The sequence below is a fragment of the Pogonomyrmex barbatus genome, unplaced genomic scaffold (assembly GCF_055798465.1).
Source record: "Pogonomyrmex barbatus isolate J1 unplaced genomic scaffold, ASM5579846v1 scaffold16, whole genome shotgun sequence".
Classification (NCBI taxonomy): domain Eukaryota; kingdom Metazoa; phylum Arthropoda; class Insecta; order Hymenoptera; family Formicidae; genus Pogonomyrmex; species Pogonomyrmex barbatus.
In genome coordinates, this window is record NW_028297112.1 from 5,279,158 (window position 1) to 5,297,137 (window position 17,980).

Here is a 17,980-nt window from a genome sequence, read left to right on the forward strand (position 1 = left end):
AATATTTTTCAGTACCGCACGTTTTTATCGCCCGACTGCGAGCGCAATGAAATATCGACGACGTAACGTAAGCATGCACATAAGTTACTGCGTGTGCTCTGGCGGTAATCGCGAGCCCCGCGGTCGTACGAAGAATTATTTGACAAGTAAATTGTCGCTGAGAGATGCACGTGTCACGGTCGAGAGTCTCGGCTATTTCCAGAATCGACTCATCCGCAGTTCAGAAAAAAAAAAAAAAAATGACAATTCACACATCTAGGTCTAGGTAGGTAGTTTCTCATTATGTTGCGTCCTTCGTCCTTCAGATTGTATTAAAAGTGAAAATAATCAATCGCGATCGCAGCTGAATATATTTCATATGGACTGCGTCAACGCAATTGCGTTTCACATTGTGTAATAAAAGCAGTTATGCAAACCGATCGATAATAAGTCTGCCGGCGCTATGACACGCTCATGTTGAATCGATGGACGATTGAACGCAATTCTATAGGATGGGAGTGCCGGTTCGAAACTCTTGCAACGGAAAAGGCGCATCCTGTACCTTGTCAACTGACAGTTGACAATATATTGGGTGTCCGAATCGAGTACAAAGACCTCTTCTCGCACGTGTATTTTTCTCCGATAATGTGTTTCTTTAACGAAGATAATTCTAGAAGGCATTAGGAAAAAGATTGAGTTTAAATTGTGATATGCTTGTGAAAAATAATAAAAGATCATTAAATTTGAAAATTGTTATACATATTAATTAATAAAATTAATTAATTAAAAAATATTTATAAAATTATATTAATATTATATCTCTTCATATCCATTGTGTTTTCTTCCTTCGTATATAAAAGTGTATTAGTTTGTTCTTTCTCGGTTTTATGCAGAAGAATTATGCATCCTATCTCAAGTAAATCCTAATAAAAACTGAAAAGATTTAATCACATTCTTTGTTCCGTTTGAATAATAATTGTCTTTTTCTCAGGATTGTCTATCTGTACCTGAATAATTAAAAAGAGACACAATTAAAGAAGAGGAGGAAAGTTTTCTTCTTGGTATATATGTTCTCGGTTCTTTCGTGCTGTGATAAGAATATTTTCTAATAAAAGTTAGAAATACCAGCATATCAACAATAATTAATGATAATTATTTTGTGATAATTTGATTTAATTGTAATAAGCATTATTTTTTTAAATATTGCTTATTAAATATTTAAATTGAGTTCTATTGTTAGCAATTAACAATATTAAAATTATATCTGTATAAATATCGTATAAAATATTAAAATTTTTAACTCGTAGATAGAAATTATTAATAAATATATTGAAAATAGAAAAAGAATCTTTAAAAAACGTAAAGATTAAGATTTATATATAATTCAAAGAGCAAAAATATTTAAGGATACATTGCACCTATCTTTATTTAAGAAAATTATGAAAAACATAGAAATATAAAAAACTTATTCTAAATCGCATTTTGCAAATTGCATAAAAGCAATACAAAAAATTTGGCAGTGGAATTTGGATCAAAAATTATTTAAATACAAAATAAAAACGCTTTAATAGACATGTAATTAAGAAATAATAAAAAAAAATTTTAGATTTTATTATTGTCTTTTAATTACACTTCTATTAAAGCTCTATTCTTGTTTATTCAAGTATTTATTATCAATTTTTTATTCAGATTCTGACGCTAAATGTTTTTGTATTATTCTTAAATCATCATTTAGTATACTCTCCAAGTTTTCTATAATAATATATTTTTTGTAAATATAAAAAAATATATTTTTATATATATATTTATATATATATATATATAAAATATATTTTTTGTAAATATAAAAATTATAAAAATAATAAATCCTTAAGTGTATGTATCACATTATAAAATGTCACGATAAAAAGAAGTTTGTTAATGTTTTTATGTTTCAAGTAACTTCTATTCCATATCGCGTCGTATTTGATCGATGTCGTAACAAGACGTACATAATATTGATAATATATTTGGCGTCGCGTACAAGGAACGGCCGCGTGCACGTTCCACATGACATAGCAAATAGGTCACAGCGATTCCATCACGGGCATAGATAAAAATTTTATCCACCCACGGGATAGGTCCAGTCTATCAGTGCCTAAGCGAGCCCTTCAAATAGCAAGCGCATGTACCATTTTCCCGTGTAACCAAACCCCGATGGTATCGCATTTACTCGCTCATTAAATTGATTACGAGTAGCACAGGGATGGTATCATTACGTTACTCGACAATCGGCTGATACCTGATAATCGTACAATGATACTCTTGTACTAACGCAACGACGATGAAACTTGTAAAACATGTATGGAGGAAGGGAAGTTTGTCATTAAGACGATAAACCATGTCTTCAGGCAAGTTTATGCAAAAACCGTAAAATTGGAAACGATGTTTCTCGATAATTTATAAAAAATCTGTTTTATATATTATATATATATATATATATATATATATATATATTTCTAACCTGATTAAAGTAGCTACAAGTTTTCGTTTTTTTTTCCTCTCAACAATTATAGCAAAAATATCTTCAAGTTTCTAAGTTCAAATTTCTGATTGACGTTTACGTAACCACACGTCCGAAGTATGTCAAATTACGTTGGAGCAAGGGCCGAAGGGCTCCGATCTTGTTTTCAGATTAGATGACTAATGTGGAACGATGACGTCATAGATGCAATGTGTATTTGTCGGTTCCACGCGACGTGTCAACGAGGTCACGGCAGTTCGATTATCGTCGAGATGGAGGCGAGATCAATCCTTCCATAGGGTAGGTCGGCACCATGGGGCGCATTGGACGAAGGAAAGAATCTCTCCGGGAGAGAAGCGGAGATGGTAACAATAAAAGGAATTTTATACGGGTTATTGTGCCTCGTTGATAAATTTAAATATACTAGGTACAGAGCACTAGCTTATAACTCTCAAGCCGATATTTATAGTCCGTTCTTATTTCAAGATCATCTTAAATAATCTGTCTTAAGATGCTAATACTGTATGATTAGTTTATGACATCTTAAATCTGTTTTCAAGACAATTTTAAATATAAGAATGGACTGTGAATATCAATTTTTACAGGAAATGTATAGGGTTCATCTCTCTTTCTCAGACTTTTTAATATTTTTTTTTTAATAAACTATCATTTTGTAATAATAATAATTTAAATATTTAATCAATACACTTTTAATTATAAGCAAAATGAAATGAAAAAACATGATTTTTTTCAATTGTACTGCATATAAATCTTCTAAAGATTGCGATATTTTTAAAATCTATGATATATTTTGAATATTTCTGCCATGTAGAAAACTGATAATGAAAGCTAAAAAGTTATAAAAATGTAGTTAAATATTAAGCACATTTATAATATATGATTTATAAAATCATGTTGGACATTTTTCATGTGTTCTTTCTATAAAAAAAATGTTAAAAATTTTAAAGTTGGATTCATATTTTTTTAGAACGATTTGAAACAAAAACATATAAATATAAATATTAATAAAAATTTATATAAAAAAATATGTATGCAAAAGATTAAAAGTAAAGCTTGTAATATCTAATTTATGCAAAAAGTATTCTTAATAATAAACTCAGTAGTTGCGAATATTATAATCTTATTTAGAACTTTTGTAAAATTAAAATGAAATTGTTCAGAAGAAAAATCTTCATGTAATATAATTTATTTACTCGTCTTGTAAAATTATAAGGGGGAAATTTAACCATTTGACTAAGAGGTTTATACATTTGTAATTTTGTCGTAATAATTTGTAATTCCATTTATCCTCTGTAATGATGTCTCCGCTCGTCTCTGTGGAAATTTGTTGAATGCATGTACCTTTGGGATCGCGTATATTCGTCGTGTAGAGCGATCGAAGATATTGCTGTCTCGTTGCATTCTCGAGGGTTATATTTTCTAATATCACTGCGCCCTTCGGCAGCCTGCGAGGTATTGTGAACCTCAGAATGGATCAATCAGTGAACATGGTCCTCGCTAATAGACCGATTGAAGCCAACCAGTTTTGATCCAGACGTCTGAAGATCCTTTCAAACTGTAAATATTTTATCATGCCTGAAATATATCTGAATTTGACATCTTATTTGATATCTGTAAAAAGATTTATTCGAAAGATTTATTTGACAATTAGTTATATTTATATATTTTTACATTTCTCATTAACAAAATCGCGACAGCTGTCGAAATATTTTACAATAGAAATCAATTTTCTTTTATTTTATAATATTGGAGATAAATATTGTGAAAAAAATTGTTAAAATTGCAATTAATGACGACGCAAAATTAAAACATTGTAATTTTTGTAAATGGAAATATATAATCATATGACACATAATATATTTTACACAGTTTTGCAATATAAAATTTCAGATTTATTATTTGAAATAAAGTTTGATTTCTTGCTGTCAGATTGCACCACGCGACGATGCATTGTCAATTTTCGGTAATCGGTAATTTTCGGCAATCTTCGTGCACGCTTATCATTGATTGTTACGGACATAACCTCAGACTCTACATTTTGCTGAAGCGCCTACATGAAAATATGTTCGGCAAGTTGATCTCGGGTGTATTTCAATTCTTGCCGTAAGTGTTAAGGCTTATTTTTATTCCACTTATTTATTTTTATATATAAGTAATAATTTTCTGCAGTTATTTCCTATAAACAATATGTGAGTAGAGAAGCTGAAGATCATAGTGGTGTAAGTCAATATAACCTGATTATGAAAAATTGAAAAACAAATTCAGAAAATTCAGAAAATAGAAGATTAGATTATTTCATTTTATTGTAATATTAAATAAAGGAAATTTAAAGAAGAAAAAAATCCGAATAATTCATTTTTCATAATTTCTGATTCTACTTTGAGTTTCAGCTCCCTAATGCTGTGTTTCGTATTATTAATTCTTGAGACATTCAAGCATATTTTAATCGACATTTTGTCCATGTCGAGTGTTATTTTATAAGAAATAAATTTAATTTCTAATAAAAAATGTTTATTCGCTTATCTGGACAGAGGGGAATATTTTGATATACTTTTATTAAACTAACATAACTATAATTTTACTAAACTAACATAATTATAGTTTATACATAAAATTAATTTTGGTTAACAATTACTTTGGGAAAAGCGAAAAATTCAATATCAGTTAGTGAAAAGTTAAAAAAAATTAGGATATTTTGGATTTTAAAAAATTTATTAAAAAATCAAATTTAATCTTCTTTAATATAAATTTGCTTGTGTTATTAATATAAAACAGTTAATGAAGTTACAAAGTAATAAAATATAAATATATCATGTACTAACATATTTTATTAACATAATTGTAGACGAGCGGGAACGTCGAATCATCTTATATCAACAGTAAATGCAACTTCTGCATTATGGAGCCCATGGAGTTTAACATTTGTCAGAAATAGGATGAGGTATCATTTTCCTCATCCTAATGAAAGTAAACGCATTAAAAAACATGGTTGGTGGGCGAGATTATCAACACCGAGTGGTAGAAAAATTCTCCAGAGAAGAATCTTAAAGGGCAAACATGTATTGTCTCATTAATTATTACTTTATTACTTACTGGATTGATCAAATATATGAAAATGTATACTAATAAATGTTATTTATCAATTTAATTAATTCTTTTTATTACAATACTTTTTATAAAACAAATGTATATAAGTCAATTATCATCTATTACATAATAAGCTAATTCTTTTCATTCTCTTGATCAATATTCCTTGCTTCAACTGGTATTTTGAACATAAGTTGCTTGCAGGTCCAATCGAAAGGATCTATCAAAGGTGCCTGTATGACTAAATCTCTCTTCTCTTTACCAAAAATCAAGTGTACACTTCTTAAATGTATATGAGTTGGAATAATTTCTTGTTGATTTGGTGTAATGTTTAATAGATCCAACAACTGTCGATTTATCTTTGGCAACTCCCAACAAGACTCAGCAAATGGATTAACTTTCATCCATGTACCCATGATTTCTTGGACTCGCGACCCGTGAATATTATCTCCAAGAATTGGGCTATACAACATAGTGGAGGCAAACAACTTAATACTATTCCACTTTCTCGAGGATGATTCGATTTCTAGTAGAGAACTCAAATTATGCATCGAATTGGATAAGACTTTATGACTTATATTCAAAATCTGGATTTGATCTTTCTTCGCCATATTGTTACTCCATTGAGACAAGATAATAGGCTGAAATACACATGATTATTATCTAGTGAATATTAATTGCTTTTTGTACATAAATATATACTATATCAATATACTTTTTTATCGCCTAATATAGAACTTTTTAACATCATTGCTAAATGATAGTTTCCTTTGATCTCATTTGGAACTCTGATTGTGACTGCCCAGTATTTTTTGTATTTGCCATTAGTTCGCCTTTTTGCAAGTTCTATCTGATCGCACACATTGTCATTAATTCCAAAGATATAAACACCACTCATATATCTGCAAAAGGATAATTTGTAAAATAGATTACAAATATGTTTCAAAAAAAAGGAAAATCAAAGGATAAATCTAATATACTTTTCTGATCCCAAACATGGTATTAAGATTGGTACATTTAATTCCTCTGCAAGATATGGCAAAACATCCTTAATAGTATAATCTACTGCTCCTACAATCTTATAAGTTGAATATATATCTTTGTTTGATTTAGTAGTCTTGTTAATGAGAGGTATGCCATATGGTTTGTTTATCGCAATTATTCCATCTATAAGAAGATACTTGCAAATTCACTCTGAAATGTATTATTCTTACTAAAGTATGAAAATGTATTTTATTATTAATAAATGTGACATGAAGTTTTACATATATAAAATTTCATATATCACTTTTAACTTGAAATTTCTTGTAAATAATAAATTCTTATATATATATATATATATATATATATATATATGTTAAAAAATCAACTTTGATAATAAAAAATGTACAGATAATCTATTCTTATAGAATTATAGATTAACATTTTCTAATTATATATTAATTCAAATAAATAACATTCAATAGTCATAAAAAAAGTTATTAAAAGTTAACTCATTATATAAAAAAATACTAATATCCACAAGTTGATCAAGCAATAATAAATCCATTAATTTTAAAAAATATTGAAAAAATATTACATGATAGGTGTTTCTAAAAATGTTTCTAAAAAATACAAATATATTTAATCAATCTTAAACATAGACTAATTTTTCTACCTGCATTATAAATAACATTCTTCAGCAAATCATCTACAAATTCACGCTCCGATTTCCACGGATGGATTCGGCGGTACGGATGGATCTCTTTCGTTTCCGTGTTTTCACGTTCCAATATTTTCTCCGTGGTGCAATAATTCCTGTACAATGTGCGAAATGTCGTGGTGAATTCGCTGATCCGCGCGCTTCTGAACATCGTCAATGTACTTTTCATTTCTTTCAGAAATCTAAGATTTATTCGTTTCCTGTATTTTATGCACTTTGGCGATGTTCACTATTCGTGTCTCTTGATACTTGTGCAATTGTGCGCAACTGTGTGCAACTGCTTCAATTTGAGGTTAAATCCAACGTGATCGTGACGAACGCAAAAATGAGACGAATCAATGGAATTAATCTGCTCTATTCATTTGAGAATGAACAAAATATTTCATTATTATTTTTCTTTTATCGAGAAATTATGTAAAATCATAAAATTTTACTTACAGTATACAGCACACAGTAAGAATCAATACTGCCTATGACAAGGTAGGAAATATAGATACTGTCTATACTAAAGATCATAATCTTATAAAAATTTATAAAAGTCGTGTGGCGATTAATTCATAATTCATTTTATTCTGATTCATTATTATTTTGGTATTTTATTTTAAGATTCAATAGCTGATTTTTATTAAAAAAAAAACTGCATTTATTGCATTTATATTATTATAAATCAAGAAAAATAATAATAAATAAATGAATTTAATATTGTATTGTAAGTTAATATTTTGATAAAAATATTTATGTAAAAATATTTATAAAAATATTTCAAATGACAACGATCGATAATGTTGATACTTTTTAATCATTTTTATAATTAAAACGTCGATAAATTACCAACATCTTAATTTCGATCGCGATTCTGAATTCAAGTATTCAAATTTGGATATTCGAATAATTCAAATAATACAACATCGCGGATTTAGATTTTCGGATAAAAATAAAAAGTTTCACATATATGAGAATATCTGGAGATTTAAATACATAGAAGCCTTCCTTGATAGAAATATTTTGCTAAAAAAAATTCTCTTTTAGTCAGACATTATTTTTATAATAAAATTTCAAAAAATGTCAACGCACAAAATACTTCAGAGCTGTCGTACGAAGATCGAAATGTCTATTATCACTAATCTATTATCTTTGCGCACAATGGGAGAACAGGAATCAAAATTAAGAACAAGAATACACAATTTTGCGCCAAATCGATGTACGTAAATATAAAGATATGACTATCTAAGTTGTTTTATTGTGCATTACATTTAATCTCTCTATGCCTAATTTTTATTTCCAAAATTTAATTATTTATTCCCGTTCCTGTTAATTTCTATTCTTGTTCCACCATTGTGTTGCGCGAAACTCAACGCGACCGCAACGACGTTGTCACTTACCGACGAACCTCGGTACCTCGTAGAATAACACGAGGTACCATCGTTGCGAAGTAAACTGCGCTTTTGTGGCGCTCGGTGCGCTCGTGGCCACGTTCAGGCAGTAGCCATCGCGCAGCGAGTGTGACCTGTGGTATTCCCGAGTGAATGTTGATGTAGCACATTTTCCTTGTGGCTTTTGATCGATCGCGAATCGCCGATCTCCACGCAATTCCGCGAGCATTGTCAGCAGTGTGAATTCCGCCAACTCGGTCCGTCTACGGCGCCGGAGGGCAAGCAAGAACGAGGACGTAGAGCACCAGAAGGCCGAAGCTCTATCCTTATCTCCCTCTCGCTCTTTTTCTCGCACGAGGCTCCTCGCGGCTCGACTCGTCAATCAACGCGGATCCTCGTATCACGACTCGTATCGGGCCGCTCCCGAGCAGGAGGGCGATCCATCTGTCTTCGAATCTCGGCTCTCCCGAGCGGAAGATTTTCACGCTAGAAAGCGGCCGTCCAGCAGGGCGATACCATTTTATATGACTTTACTTCGACAACGAGGTAAGTCCTGGCCTTGCGCTTTCGATGAACTCTTTTTTTTTTTTTTTTTTTTTTAAACGATAATATCCAAGATGACACTTGACTCGGCGGTCCAATTGATATCACTTCGGTATCAATTGGAGCTGATCGACTTGCCAATTATTTTTTTCTTCTGACGCCATAACCTCTTACTCTCTGTTCGTTTCCTTCGCTCGCTCGCTCGCTCGCTCGCTCGCTCGTTCGTTCGTTCGCTCGCTAATTTTAGCGACCAGCCATTTTGGACGGCACGGCATGAGGCGTGCGTGCGTACGTACGTGCATGCGTGCATGCGTGCGTCGTGTGAGCGAACGAGCGAGCAAGCAGGCAATCGAGCCATGGAACCCTCGCTCTTCTGCGGAAATGAGCATGATCCCTTCCCCTCTTCCTCCGTCATCTGCAACAGCGACGAATCGCGTACGTGTCACCGTCAGCACGGAGAAAACGAGCTTCGCTAAAGCCGGTTCGACCCGGCGTGGATCCTCAGGTCCACGCCTTCCTCGGACTTGCTATTTTCAGCTGTGCCCTTACTTCTAGACTCGACACAGAAATAGGAAATACGTCATGTAGATACACGCCTACCTTCATAGAAAATTCCATGGAAATAGACAAATTTCGAAAACAGAATTGGACGGCTGAGAAGAATCGCTTCAACTTTTCGGAGGATGAAAAAGGAAAAAGAGCAAGCAGGTCTTTTTGTATGTCTTGAGCCCGATTGCATCCCGGTGTTATTTTGATTTTAATTGAAACACATAATACTGTAAGGATATATGACACCAATTTTTATTTACAATGAAAAATTATAGATTATTCTAGTTTGTATATCTAAAAATAACTACAAAAAATTTGCAGCGGTTTAGAATCTGGATTAAAAATTAAATGTAAAACAGAAATATGCTTTAATAGAAATGTAATTAAGACATAACGACCAAAAAAAATCTCTTTTTTTTTTATACAAGCACTTTAAATATTCAAAATGATTTATGTAAAGTTTCATTGTGATGCAGAAATTAGTTGTTTTGTAAATGAAAATTATATTTCTATTAAGAGTACAAACAAAATGAGTAGTGGTATAAATAAAATTAAATTTTTATTTACAGAACGACTTTACATCGCAATGAAACATTACGTAAATAATCTTAATACTCGAAGTATTTATATAAAAACATTAAGAGTTTTGTCATTATTTCTTAATTACATTTTCATTAGAATATACTTCTATTTATTTAAATAATTTTTTATCTACGTTTTAGGTTTTTGATTTAGCAAAGGTTTAAACCTTTGCTAAATCTTTTTATATTTTTAAATGCAATTTAGAATAATCTAAGTTTTTCATAATTTTTTTGTAAATTTTAAAAATAGATGTAATATATCCTTAAATTTGCTATACCAAAAGCGATACCTAAAATGCTTTAATTTACATTTATTTTATTAAAATTGATGCGAATTCTTTCATTGTATACTTTAGGTTTTCACTTTTGGTAACAAATTTAAACTTTTAAATCTCACTTTAGATTAAAATATTGTTAATATAATCGGATCTTAAACATATAATTTTATTTTAATTTTTTATGAGTCTATCGCATAGTCAGGCAGTGTCTTTCTGTACTTTCGAGAATGAGAGGGATATACTAAAAGAGAGCAAAGTGTAGGAAGCAATAAAAAAAATAAGCAAATCTATTTTAGTAGGTACTTCTCCAATCAGCATCCCTGCATTCTGATGCGTGTACATGGTCGTAACATGAAATTTATGGCATAGTATTTTTTATTTTTATAACGAGGGAACGAGCAATTTGTTTTATGAGCAGAAAGCTTTACTAAACATTCCATTGCTCGCGTTGATATTGTGACATTTTGTAATCAAATGCAAGAGAAAGTTGTTTTAGGTATGGCACGTCGCCAACTATTGTTATTGAATGTTTTCCAGTTATTGTGTCAGACACATATTATGTGTATTCTTCTCGAAAATTCTTCTTGAATAAATAGTATATATAATAAAAATTGGAAACTAACATTAGGAGTTCACTAACTGCCTAAAACTTTTATTAATTTTTAATTAGTGGTATGACATTAGAAGAAACATTAGGATTTTATTAAATACCCAAAGTGTTTCCTATTTTTAAATTTTTACTCCATATTTTTTTAATGACTGGACTCAATGATATAATATTTGTTTAAGGAATCTTAAGATTAAATTTTTATTTACAGAACGATTTTTATTTAAAACTCTCATTCTAAATTCAAGAGCTTTAGAGAAGCCTATTGAATTTACTTTGCCTCTTTATTATTTTGTTATTGATTACATATTTTGTTAATTCTTATATTTTTAACTGAAAAATTACACTTTAAGATAATTAGATAAGTCATAATTAATTTTTTGTCTTACCTTATCTAACATTTGAATCATTTGAACATTTGACCATGAGAAACTTGATTGCAGAATATAACGCAACATTCTATTTAACGCTCGTGTCTATATTCTTCGTGTTTATTGGTTTATGTAATATTTCACATAGAATGTCAATTCTGAAAAAAATCAAATTTAGAATTTTCTAATAATTTATTCTTGAATATGGAATTTTTGGAGGCCATAAGACATTTTTTTTTATTTTGCCCTTAAATCTTATTTAAATCTTCCCACTTTTATAAATAATTGGTTTATAAATAATTGATAGCAATTAAATTTACTCATTTATATATACTGTCTGCACATTTGCATATGACTCATGAGTTTTTATGAAAAAAATTCTATGTCACTTTGTTTTCTTATCAATGATTAAAGGGTGTATATCCGAATGAAATGATTTTTCTTTGTGATTAGATAATATTAAATAAAATATTCCTAATAAATTTATTTTTCACAAAGTTCTTATTTAAAAATTCTCTAATTTCATCTGGCTCTAATTTTGAATGAAGATAGTTAAGGAATTCGAAACTTTTTAAGGAAATTTTTTTAGAAATTTTTTAAGATTTAAGTAAACATCCAAAAAACCATTTTATATTACAATCTATCCAAAACGTTGAACCTGATGTAACTTGTAACAAAAACGGGCAAAAATCGTCTCGCGTAACGTTTTGCATATCGTGCCAATTGCTGTGTCATCTAATAATTATTCCGAGAGTCCAATAGCGATCACGATTTGTATGTCAAAACTGATATTGATCACAAAGCGTGTGTGACTAATCAAGGCATATCTTTGATTTATTAACGTCGATACGTTTTGGCCGATTGAAAGTTTTTTTGCATAAATCCGATTGAGCTTTCGACTAATTTCGTTGAATTCTCAACCGATATTGACATACAGAAAAATCAAATCAAAATTTTGCAAAATAAAATCCAATCTCGCTACTTTTCCCAGTAGATTTCCAGCACAGCTTCCGATAACGACGTTAGTTCAAAGATATTCAATATACGTCGCGATTAGATTGTACAGCTGTGGATGTTATACCGATAAAATCGCAGATAATATTTTTGCTAGGGACTCTTTTCCAGTTCGTGTTGTTCAACCGCGTTACGTTCAGCAATAATCGTTGGCTCGTATTTGTAAATATGTCCCTATCGATACATAAGCTTCCTCGATCGCACATTAGGCATCAGTCGTTCGAGTTTGTTATTCTCGATATTTCTAAGTTCATTTTGAAAAAAAGCATCGATGTCATCAGATATTTTTAATATTTTTTAATATAAATATAAGATATATATATAGAGACCCGTATATAAATCTGTATGAAAATCTCTGCCCTGAGAGATCTGCGTCTCGATTGGACGCAGGAAAAATTAAAGTTTGATAAGATTATTTATTGCCAGAAAAAAATACATATGATTGCGATAACAAGAATTAATTTTCTTCAAATGTTTGTTTTGATACTTCGGGAACGTTTCGGTTTTAGAGTTTTTTTGAAATATTTGGAGACGATTGCGTCAGGATGATTAATGTTAAATCTTCTTTCTTTGTCCGTGCAACGACTCGCCAACTGTTTTTTGCGTTTATCTGGCCAAGATAGCCAACAGGTCTGCTACTTTGACCCTTAAGTATGTGTACGGCGTATGGTTCTTTCGATAACGATGCAAAATAATACCTCTTTATCAGGCAACAGTGGTTCTCAAATATCATCGTCTTGCGAATCGCGTAGAATTTCCATTACGTGATCTCTCACGAAGAATTTTGTCTCATTGATGAAACGATTTTGAGATTCATAAATATTGTTGCAGTTCGAAGAAGCGCGTACTCGAGAAACCCATGTTTTTCCTTGCGGAAATAAAATAATTACGCCATTGTATTATAACGTGTATATGTGTGTGTATATGTGTGTGTGTGTGTGTCTTGATTCAACGATGAAATGTTATGAGCTCCTCCAGACTCACTTTCTCCGAATTCGAATCACGAGCAAAAGCAAGTGTGCCAGAACGGGTTTCACTGGAGGAAAGTATTTATCGAGGATCTCTGAGTCGATAATTATAACACATCGGAAATGTATTCGGGAATGGCTTCTGAATGGAGAACTCCTAAACGGAATTTAATTATTAAAACTAATCTTGTGGTTCTTTATACGCGATACAACGTTCGCTTTTAACGAGCACATAAATCTATGCTATAAGAAATACCATATTTCCAAGTAGAAATATATTTTCTTTTGAAATATTGAAAGCTAGTTGACATTGGTTAATAAAAAAAAAAAAACTATACAAATGTTTGAGATGCTTATGATTTCAATCTGAAATAGATTTTGTATTGATCAAATCTTCATATAAATTCTATAAAAATCTAATTTGTATTCAAACACAGCACATATTAATTAAATCTCCATATCAAATCTTCATATAAATTCAGTAAAAATCTAATTTGTATTCAAACACGATACATTGATATACGAATATTTAATTACCAAAAATTAAATTGTCAAATACAATGCCAAGGTTACATCCAAATTAATTATTCACCGCTTCCATTCTCTTTCGCGAGAAAGACACGTGTATTATTTAATTTAATCGGACGCCCGATATATGATTAAATACACAAACAGAGAAACCCCCAAAAACGGGAGGAACGCTTAATCCGCACAACGCAATCTGGATCTGGGTCAATTCATTCACTCACTAGGTCCCTTCCTAGATTTTTCACGTCATTCACAGGTCTCAATCGACAGGCAGGAAATTCCATTTTCCAACGTTAATTCAACATAAATTTTCAATATAATTTAATCACGCATGCACGCACGCACGCACGCACGCACGCACGCACGCACGCACGCACGCACGCACGCACGCACGCACGCACGCACGCACGCACGCACGCACGCACGCACGCACGCACGCACGCACGCACGCACGCACGCACGCACGCACGCACGCACGCACGCACGCACGCACGCACGCACGCACGCACGCACGCACGCACGCACGCACGCACGCACGCACGCACGCACGCACGAGTATTCCACGAGTTTGCTAAAGAGTTGTCGGTGGCGAGCCGCTTAGCTACTTGGAAGTAAAGTGACCTTGCCTGAAGGCTGCTCTCTCCTTAGGAGAGACGACATCGGCGTCCGGATCGGCGTCGTCGGCGTTCGGATCAATATACACGGTGGCGGCGAAAGGACGCGTGCGCATCGCGGGATAGGCCGATCCGGGGTTCCGAGAGCCGTCAGACCACGAAGAGACGAGTAACCACTCTAGTTGCGCTAGCGAGAGGCCGACCTCCTCAGCTCTCTCTCTCTCTTTCTCTCTCTCTCTCTTCTCACGAACTACCCCCCTGCGCGAGAATCGATTCTCTTTTGGCGACGTGACAGACCTGCTCTACTTTTTCCACTCTTTCTCTCTCTCGCTCGCTCGCTCGCTCTTTCTCCATCTACTCGTCTCTACGAGTCTCGTCCTTCTTCGACGTATCTCTCCGTTCACGAGGGTATTGGGGAAGAGGAAGGAGTCCGAGTACACCTGTGGTGATCAACAACAGCAGCCACGCGACAGCAGTCACCGTCGCAAATCACGACTTATGCGTCTGTACCGAGCAGGTAACCCTCCCGTTTCCGGTATCACGCACTTCCACGGAGGGAATTATTCCTCCTCAACGATCACCACCTCGCGGATTGGGTTAACCGAGATTTGCTATTTAGATTAGCGCCGTGTAAGTTCCGTTACCAGAGGATGAGAAGGTGAAAGTTTCTGCGAAACTCCATGCATGAACCAGGTATCAGATCAGAGGATAACGTTCCGTCAATGAATAGTCGATTTGCTTTGTAAAGAATTTTTGTATTGTTAAATCACAAGTGACAGCACCTGAATTATCATCTCAATCAATTCTTGCAATTTGTCTTTAAAAATATGCGATATGTCTTTGAAGGTACGTAAAGTTTAGCCTGTCTTAAGAGCTCCTGGTCCTATCTTGATGGTAGACGCCTTGAGGTGTCTTAACAGTAGCCACGAAAGCACCGCTTATAGCACGGTAAATGGAGCGCGAGAATCAATATTAATAATGCACAGTTATTGTAAACAACAGGCATTGGCTGCAATCGGGTGCAGAATTACATATCACTTACATACTACGAGTGAAAACACGAGCCTCTGTGAATCATGTTCTCAGACACCTTGACTACTAAATCAATAGCACGTCCCTCGAGAAGTATTGTTATTCGCAACATTACGAGAGAAAGAACGATATTTTAAATACTCGTTACAACCGTTGAATTAAGTGAAATAATTAAAAACGAATAAGAGAAACAACAATCCCTCACTCCAATCTTACGAGGAGCATATCGAATCTGTTGTTACGAAAAATTATCTTATTGTTATCGTAGCAAGTATCATAATTTCAGGAATATAAACAGCATTTGATCGATCGAATGAGTACGTCCGGAGAAATCCAAACAAATCGAATTACATCGCATAAGATGTTTTGCCTGGCAAAACAGCTTATTGGACAAACTTTCGTACTTCGAGCGAATCTTCATTTATTGCGACTGCATTTGTTCGATTATCGACAGAGAATCAAATTCGCTCATTGCAAATCTCATTTCCGCAATCTTCAAGAGGAACATTCAATCCGCCTCAGCGACTTTCGCTATCATGTTCCTAATACGGTTCGCCCCGCGCAAAAATCACCCGGATGATCGTTAGCATCGTAGCCAAATAAAACGTAGACCATTCCGATGATCGGCCACGAAAATTATCCTGAATTTCATTCCCATGATCCCGCATTTTCCGTGAACGCTTTTAGCAGACCACTAACTCGCATGGCCGAGACCAGGCTGCAAGACTCATCAATTTTTCTTCGTATTCAGAATATCCTCAATCCTGCAATTGAAATGATTCCGAGAAGATCGAGGTTACGGGAAAAAGCAATAAGAAATAACATTATTTTATAATTAGACTAATCGTGTAATTAAAGTTGAATAGACAAACTCTAAACAAATATTTAGTTTTAAACTCTAAAAATAATTTCTCAAATTGAAGTTTTATTACTTTTTCTAAAATTTAATATAAAAGAATTAAATTTTCTTATACATTAAAAATAAGTTTACTATAGATAAGTTTTTTTTTTAATTTTCAAGATTTCAATTTTTTTTATGTTCTTTAAATACAAAATAATATTTCCAATTTTAATTGAAAACAATGTAATTCATAAAAAAGTTCGATCAATTGATTTCAAAATTGTTTCGTCTTTACAGAAACATCCAGGATATCATCCAGAAGAAAAGGATCGGCGTGTAGCAAAGGCGGCGGCGACAGTAGGACACTATTATCTGACCAGCGATCATCAAACGGCAACACCATCACCACCCACGATCATTTGTTTTCGTGCGACGAGTTAACCAGCGAGTTAACGTCGATATCATTACCAACCTGGTACCAACGACTGCCAGGTTTTCTTAGGGCGACAAGCGACGGACAGGCAGCGTGTATGATCATTGAGGACTATCCCCCTACCCCACCCGCCAAATCAAGGCAACACCCGAGGCATCAAGATATCACCCAACGATTCCTAAACCTCCACCTGGTCCTGCCTAAGCACAGGGCCTCAAAATTTTCCAGGTTTGTGAGTCAGTCTGGTTAGTGTCAATCTTTTTATTCCATTTTCATACACAGAACGAAACATAATTCGAGATTCAAAAACATACGGATGATAGATGAATAAAACCAAATGAATCAAACTAGAATATGGATCAAAAACTTTTTGACTATTTATCTTAATTTTTAAACGAACAAAATAAAATTAATAACTAAATAAATTTTCTTGAAAACAATGATATGAAAAGATGCTAATTTTTGCTCAAATTTAAAAGTCTAAGGAAAGTTTATAGGTGTGAAAAGAGATTAAATTTATAATGAAATTTATAATGAAATTTATAATGAAATACCTAATAATTTTCTTTAATTTAGTCATTGGTTAAAATTAAATATTAAAAACAGGTTATTCGGATTATTGCAATGTTAAAGCTTTTTTCTCTTTGCAGTAATAGGCATCGGAAGCTACAGCCATTCAGAGAAACGTGACTGGCGTCAGCGGGTAGCGGCGCGGCACGCCTTACCGCTAATAAGAACTACAACCCTGAGAAGAGGCAGAACCACCCTGACTCGATACGCTGTTGTTACGCTGAGCTACCACGAGCAGGTAGCATCCATCGCCTGCTATCGGCCACCGCCAGCTACCAAACTGCCGCTGGCTGGAAACGTGCGACAGAGGGGATCTAGAAGAACCAGGACGAAGACGTTGCCCACCTGAAGAAGAAGAGAAAAAAAGATTGAAAAGATCAACGCCA

The 17,980-nt window shown here is 33.2% G+C and overlaps 3 protein-coding genes across 6 annotated transcripts; 2 read left to right on the forward strand and 1 right to left on the reverse strand.

Moving 5' to 3' along the window:
* Positions 1-4,449: 4,449 nt before the first annotated feature.
* Positions 4,450-5,651, forward strand: mRpL34 (mitochondrial ribosomal protein L34). Its single transcript, XM_011644593.3, has 2 exons — positions 4,450-4,606; positions 5,349-5,651. The coding sequence occupies exons 1-2, from the start codon at positions 4,566-4,568 to the stop codon at positions 5,575-5,577; spliced, it is 270 nt and encodes an 89-aa protein (XP_011642895.2). The 5' UTR covers positions 4,450-4,565; the 3' UTR covers positions 5,578-5,651.
* Positions 5,634-7,881, reverse strand: LOC105430852 (pseudouridylate synthase RPUSD4, mitochondrial). Of its 2 annotated transcripts, none has more exons than XM_011644594.2 (5): positions 7,731-7,881; positions 7,248-7,646; positions 6,571-6,757; positions 6,306-6,492; positions 5,634-6,231 (listed from the first exon to the last, which is right to left on the reverse strand). In XM_011644594.2, exons 2-5 carry the CDS (start codon positions 7,459-7,461, stop codon positions 5,725-5,727), a joined length of 1,095 nt encoding a protein of 364 aa, XP_011642896.2. In that variant the 5' UTR covers positions 7,462-7,646; positions 7,731-7,881; the 3' UTR covers positions 5,634-5,724. The 2 variants fall into 2 exon arrangements, with proteins under 2 accessions (XP_011642896.2, XP_011642897.2); XM_011644595.3 differs by having other exon boundaries at positions 7,248-7,641; positions 7,731-7,821.
* An 831-nt stretch (positions 7,882-8,712) lies between these two features.
* Positions 8,713-17,962, forward strand: LOC112552885 (uncharacterized). Of its 3 annotated transcripts, XM_089073854.1 has the most exons (4): positions 8,713-9,211; positions 14,753-15,235; positions 16,889-17,269; positions 17,675-17,962. In XM_089073854.1, the coding sequence occupies exons 2-4, from the start codon at positions 15,217-15,219 to the stop codon at positions 17,941-17,943; spliced, it is 669 nt and encodes a 222-aa protein (XP_088929980.1). In that variant the 5' UTR covers positions 8,713-9,211; positions 14,753-15,216; the 3' UTR covers positions 17,944-17,962. The 3 variants fall into 3 exon arrangements, with proteins under 3 accessions (XP_088929980.1, XP_088929979.1, XP_025075018.1); XM_089073853.1 differs by lacking the exon at positions 14,753-15,235 and having other exon boundaries at positions 8,715-9,211; XM_025219233.2 differs by lacking the exon at positions 14,753-15,235 and having other exon boundaries at positions 8,740-9,211; positions 16,889-17,252; positions 17,675-17,848.
* The last annotated feature ends 18 nt before the right edge of the window (positions 17,963-17,980 follow it).

Bases quoted from the DNA above. Each gene is read 5' to 3' on its own strand.
- mRpL34 (XM_011644593.3), top strand. From the start codon at position 4,566: ATGTTCGGCAAGTTGATCTCGGGTGTATTTCAATTCTTGCC. The intron at 4,607-5,348 runs GTAAGTGTTAAG...ACATAATTGTAG, and splicing joins GGTGTATTTCAATTCTTGCC to ACGAGCGGGAACGTCGAATC.
- LOC105430852 (XM_011644594.2), bottom strand. From the start codon at position 7,461: ATGAAAAGTACATTGACGATGTTCAGAAGCGCGCGGATCAGCGAATTC. The intron at 6,493-6,570 runs GTATATTAGATT...ATCCTTTTGCAG, and splicing joins CCATGTTTGGGATCAGAAAA to ATATATGAGTGGTGTTTATA. The intron at 6,232-6,305 runs GTATATTGATAT...TGTGTATTTCAG, and splicing joins CTATATTAGGCGATAAAAAA to CCTATTATCTTGTCTCAATG.
- LOC112552885 (XM_089073853.1), top strand. From the start codon at position 9,190: ATGACTTTACTTCGACAACGAG. The intron at 9,212-16,888 runs GTAAGTCCTGGC...TCGTCTTTACAG, and splicing joins GACTTTACTTCGACAACGAG to AAACATCCAGGATATCATCC. The intron at 17,270-17,674 runs GTTAGTGTCAAT...TTCTCTTTGCAG, and splicing joins CAGGTTTGTGAGTCAGTCTG to TAATAGGCATCGGAAGCTAC.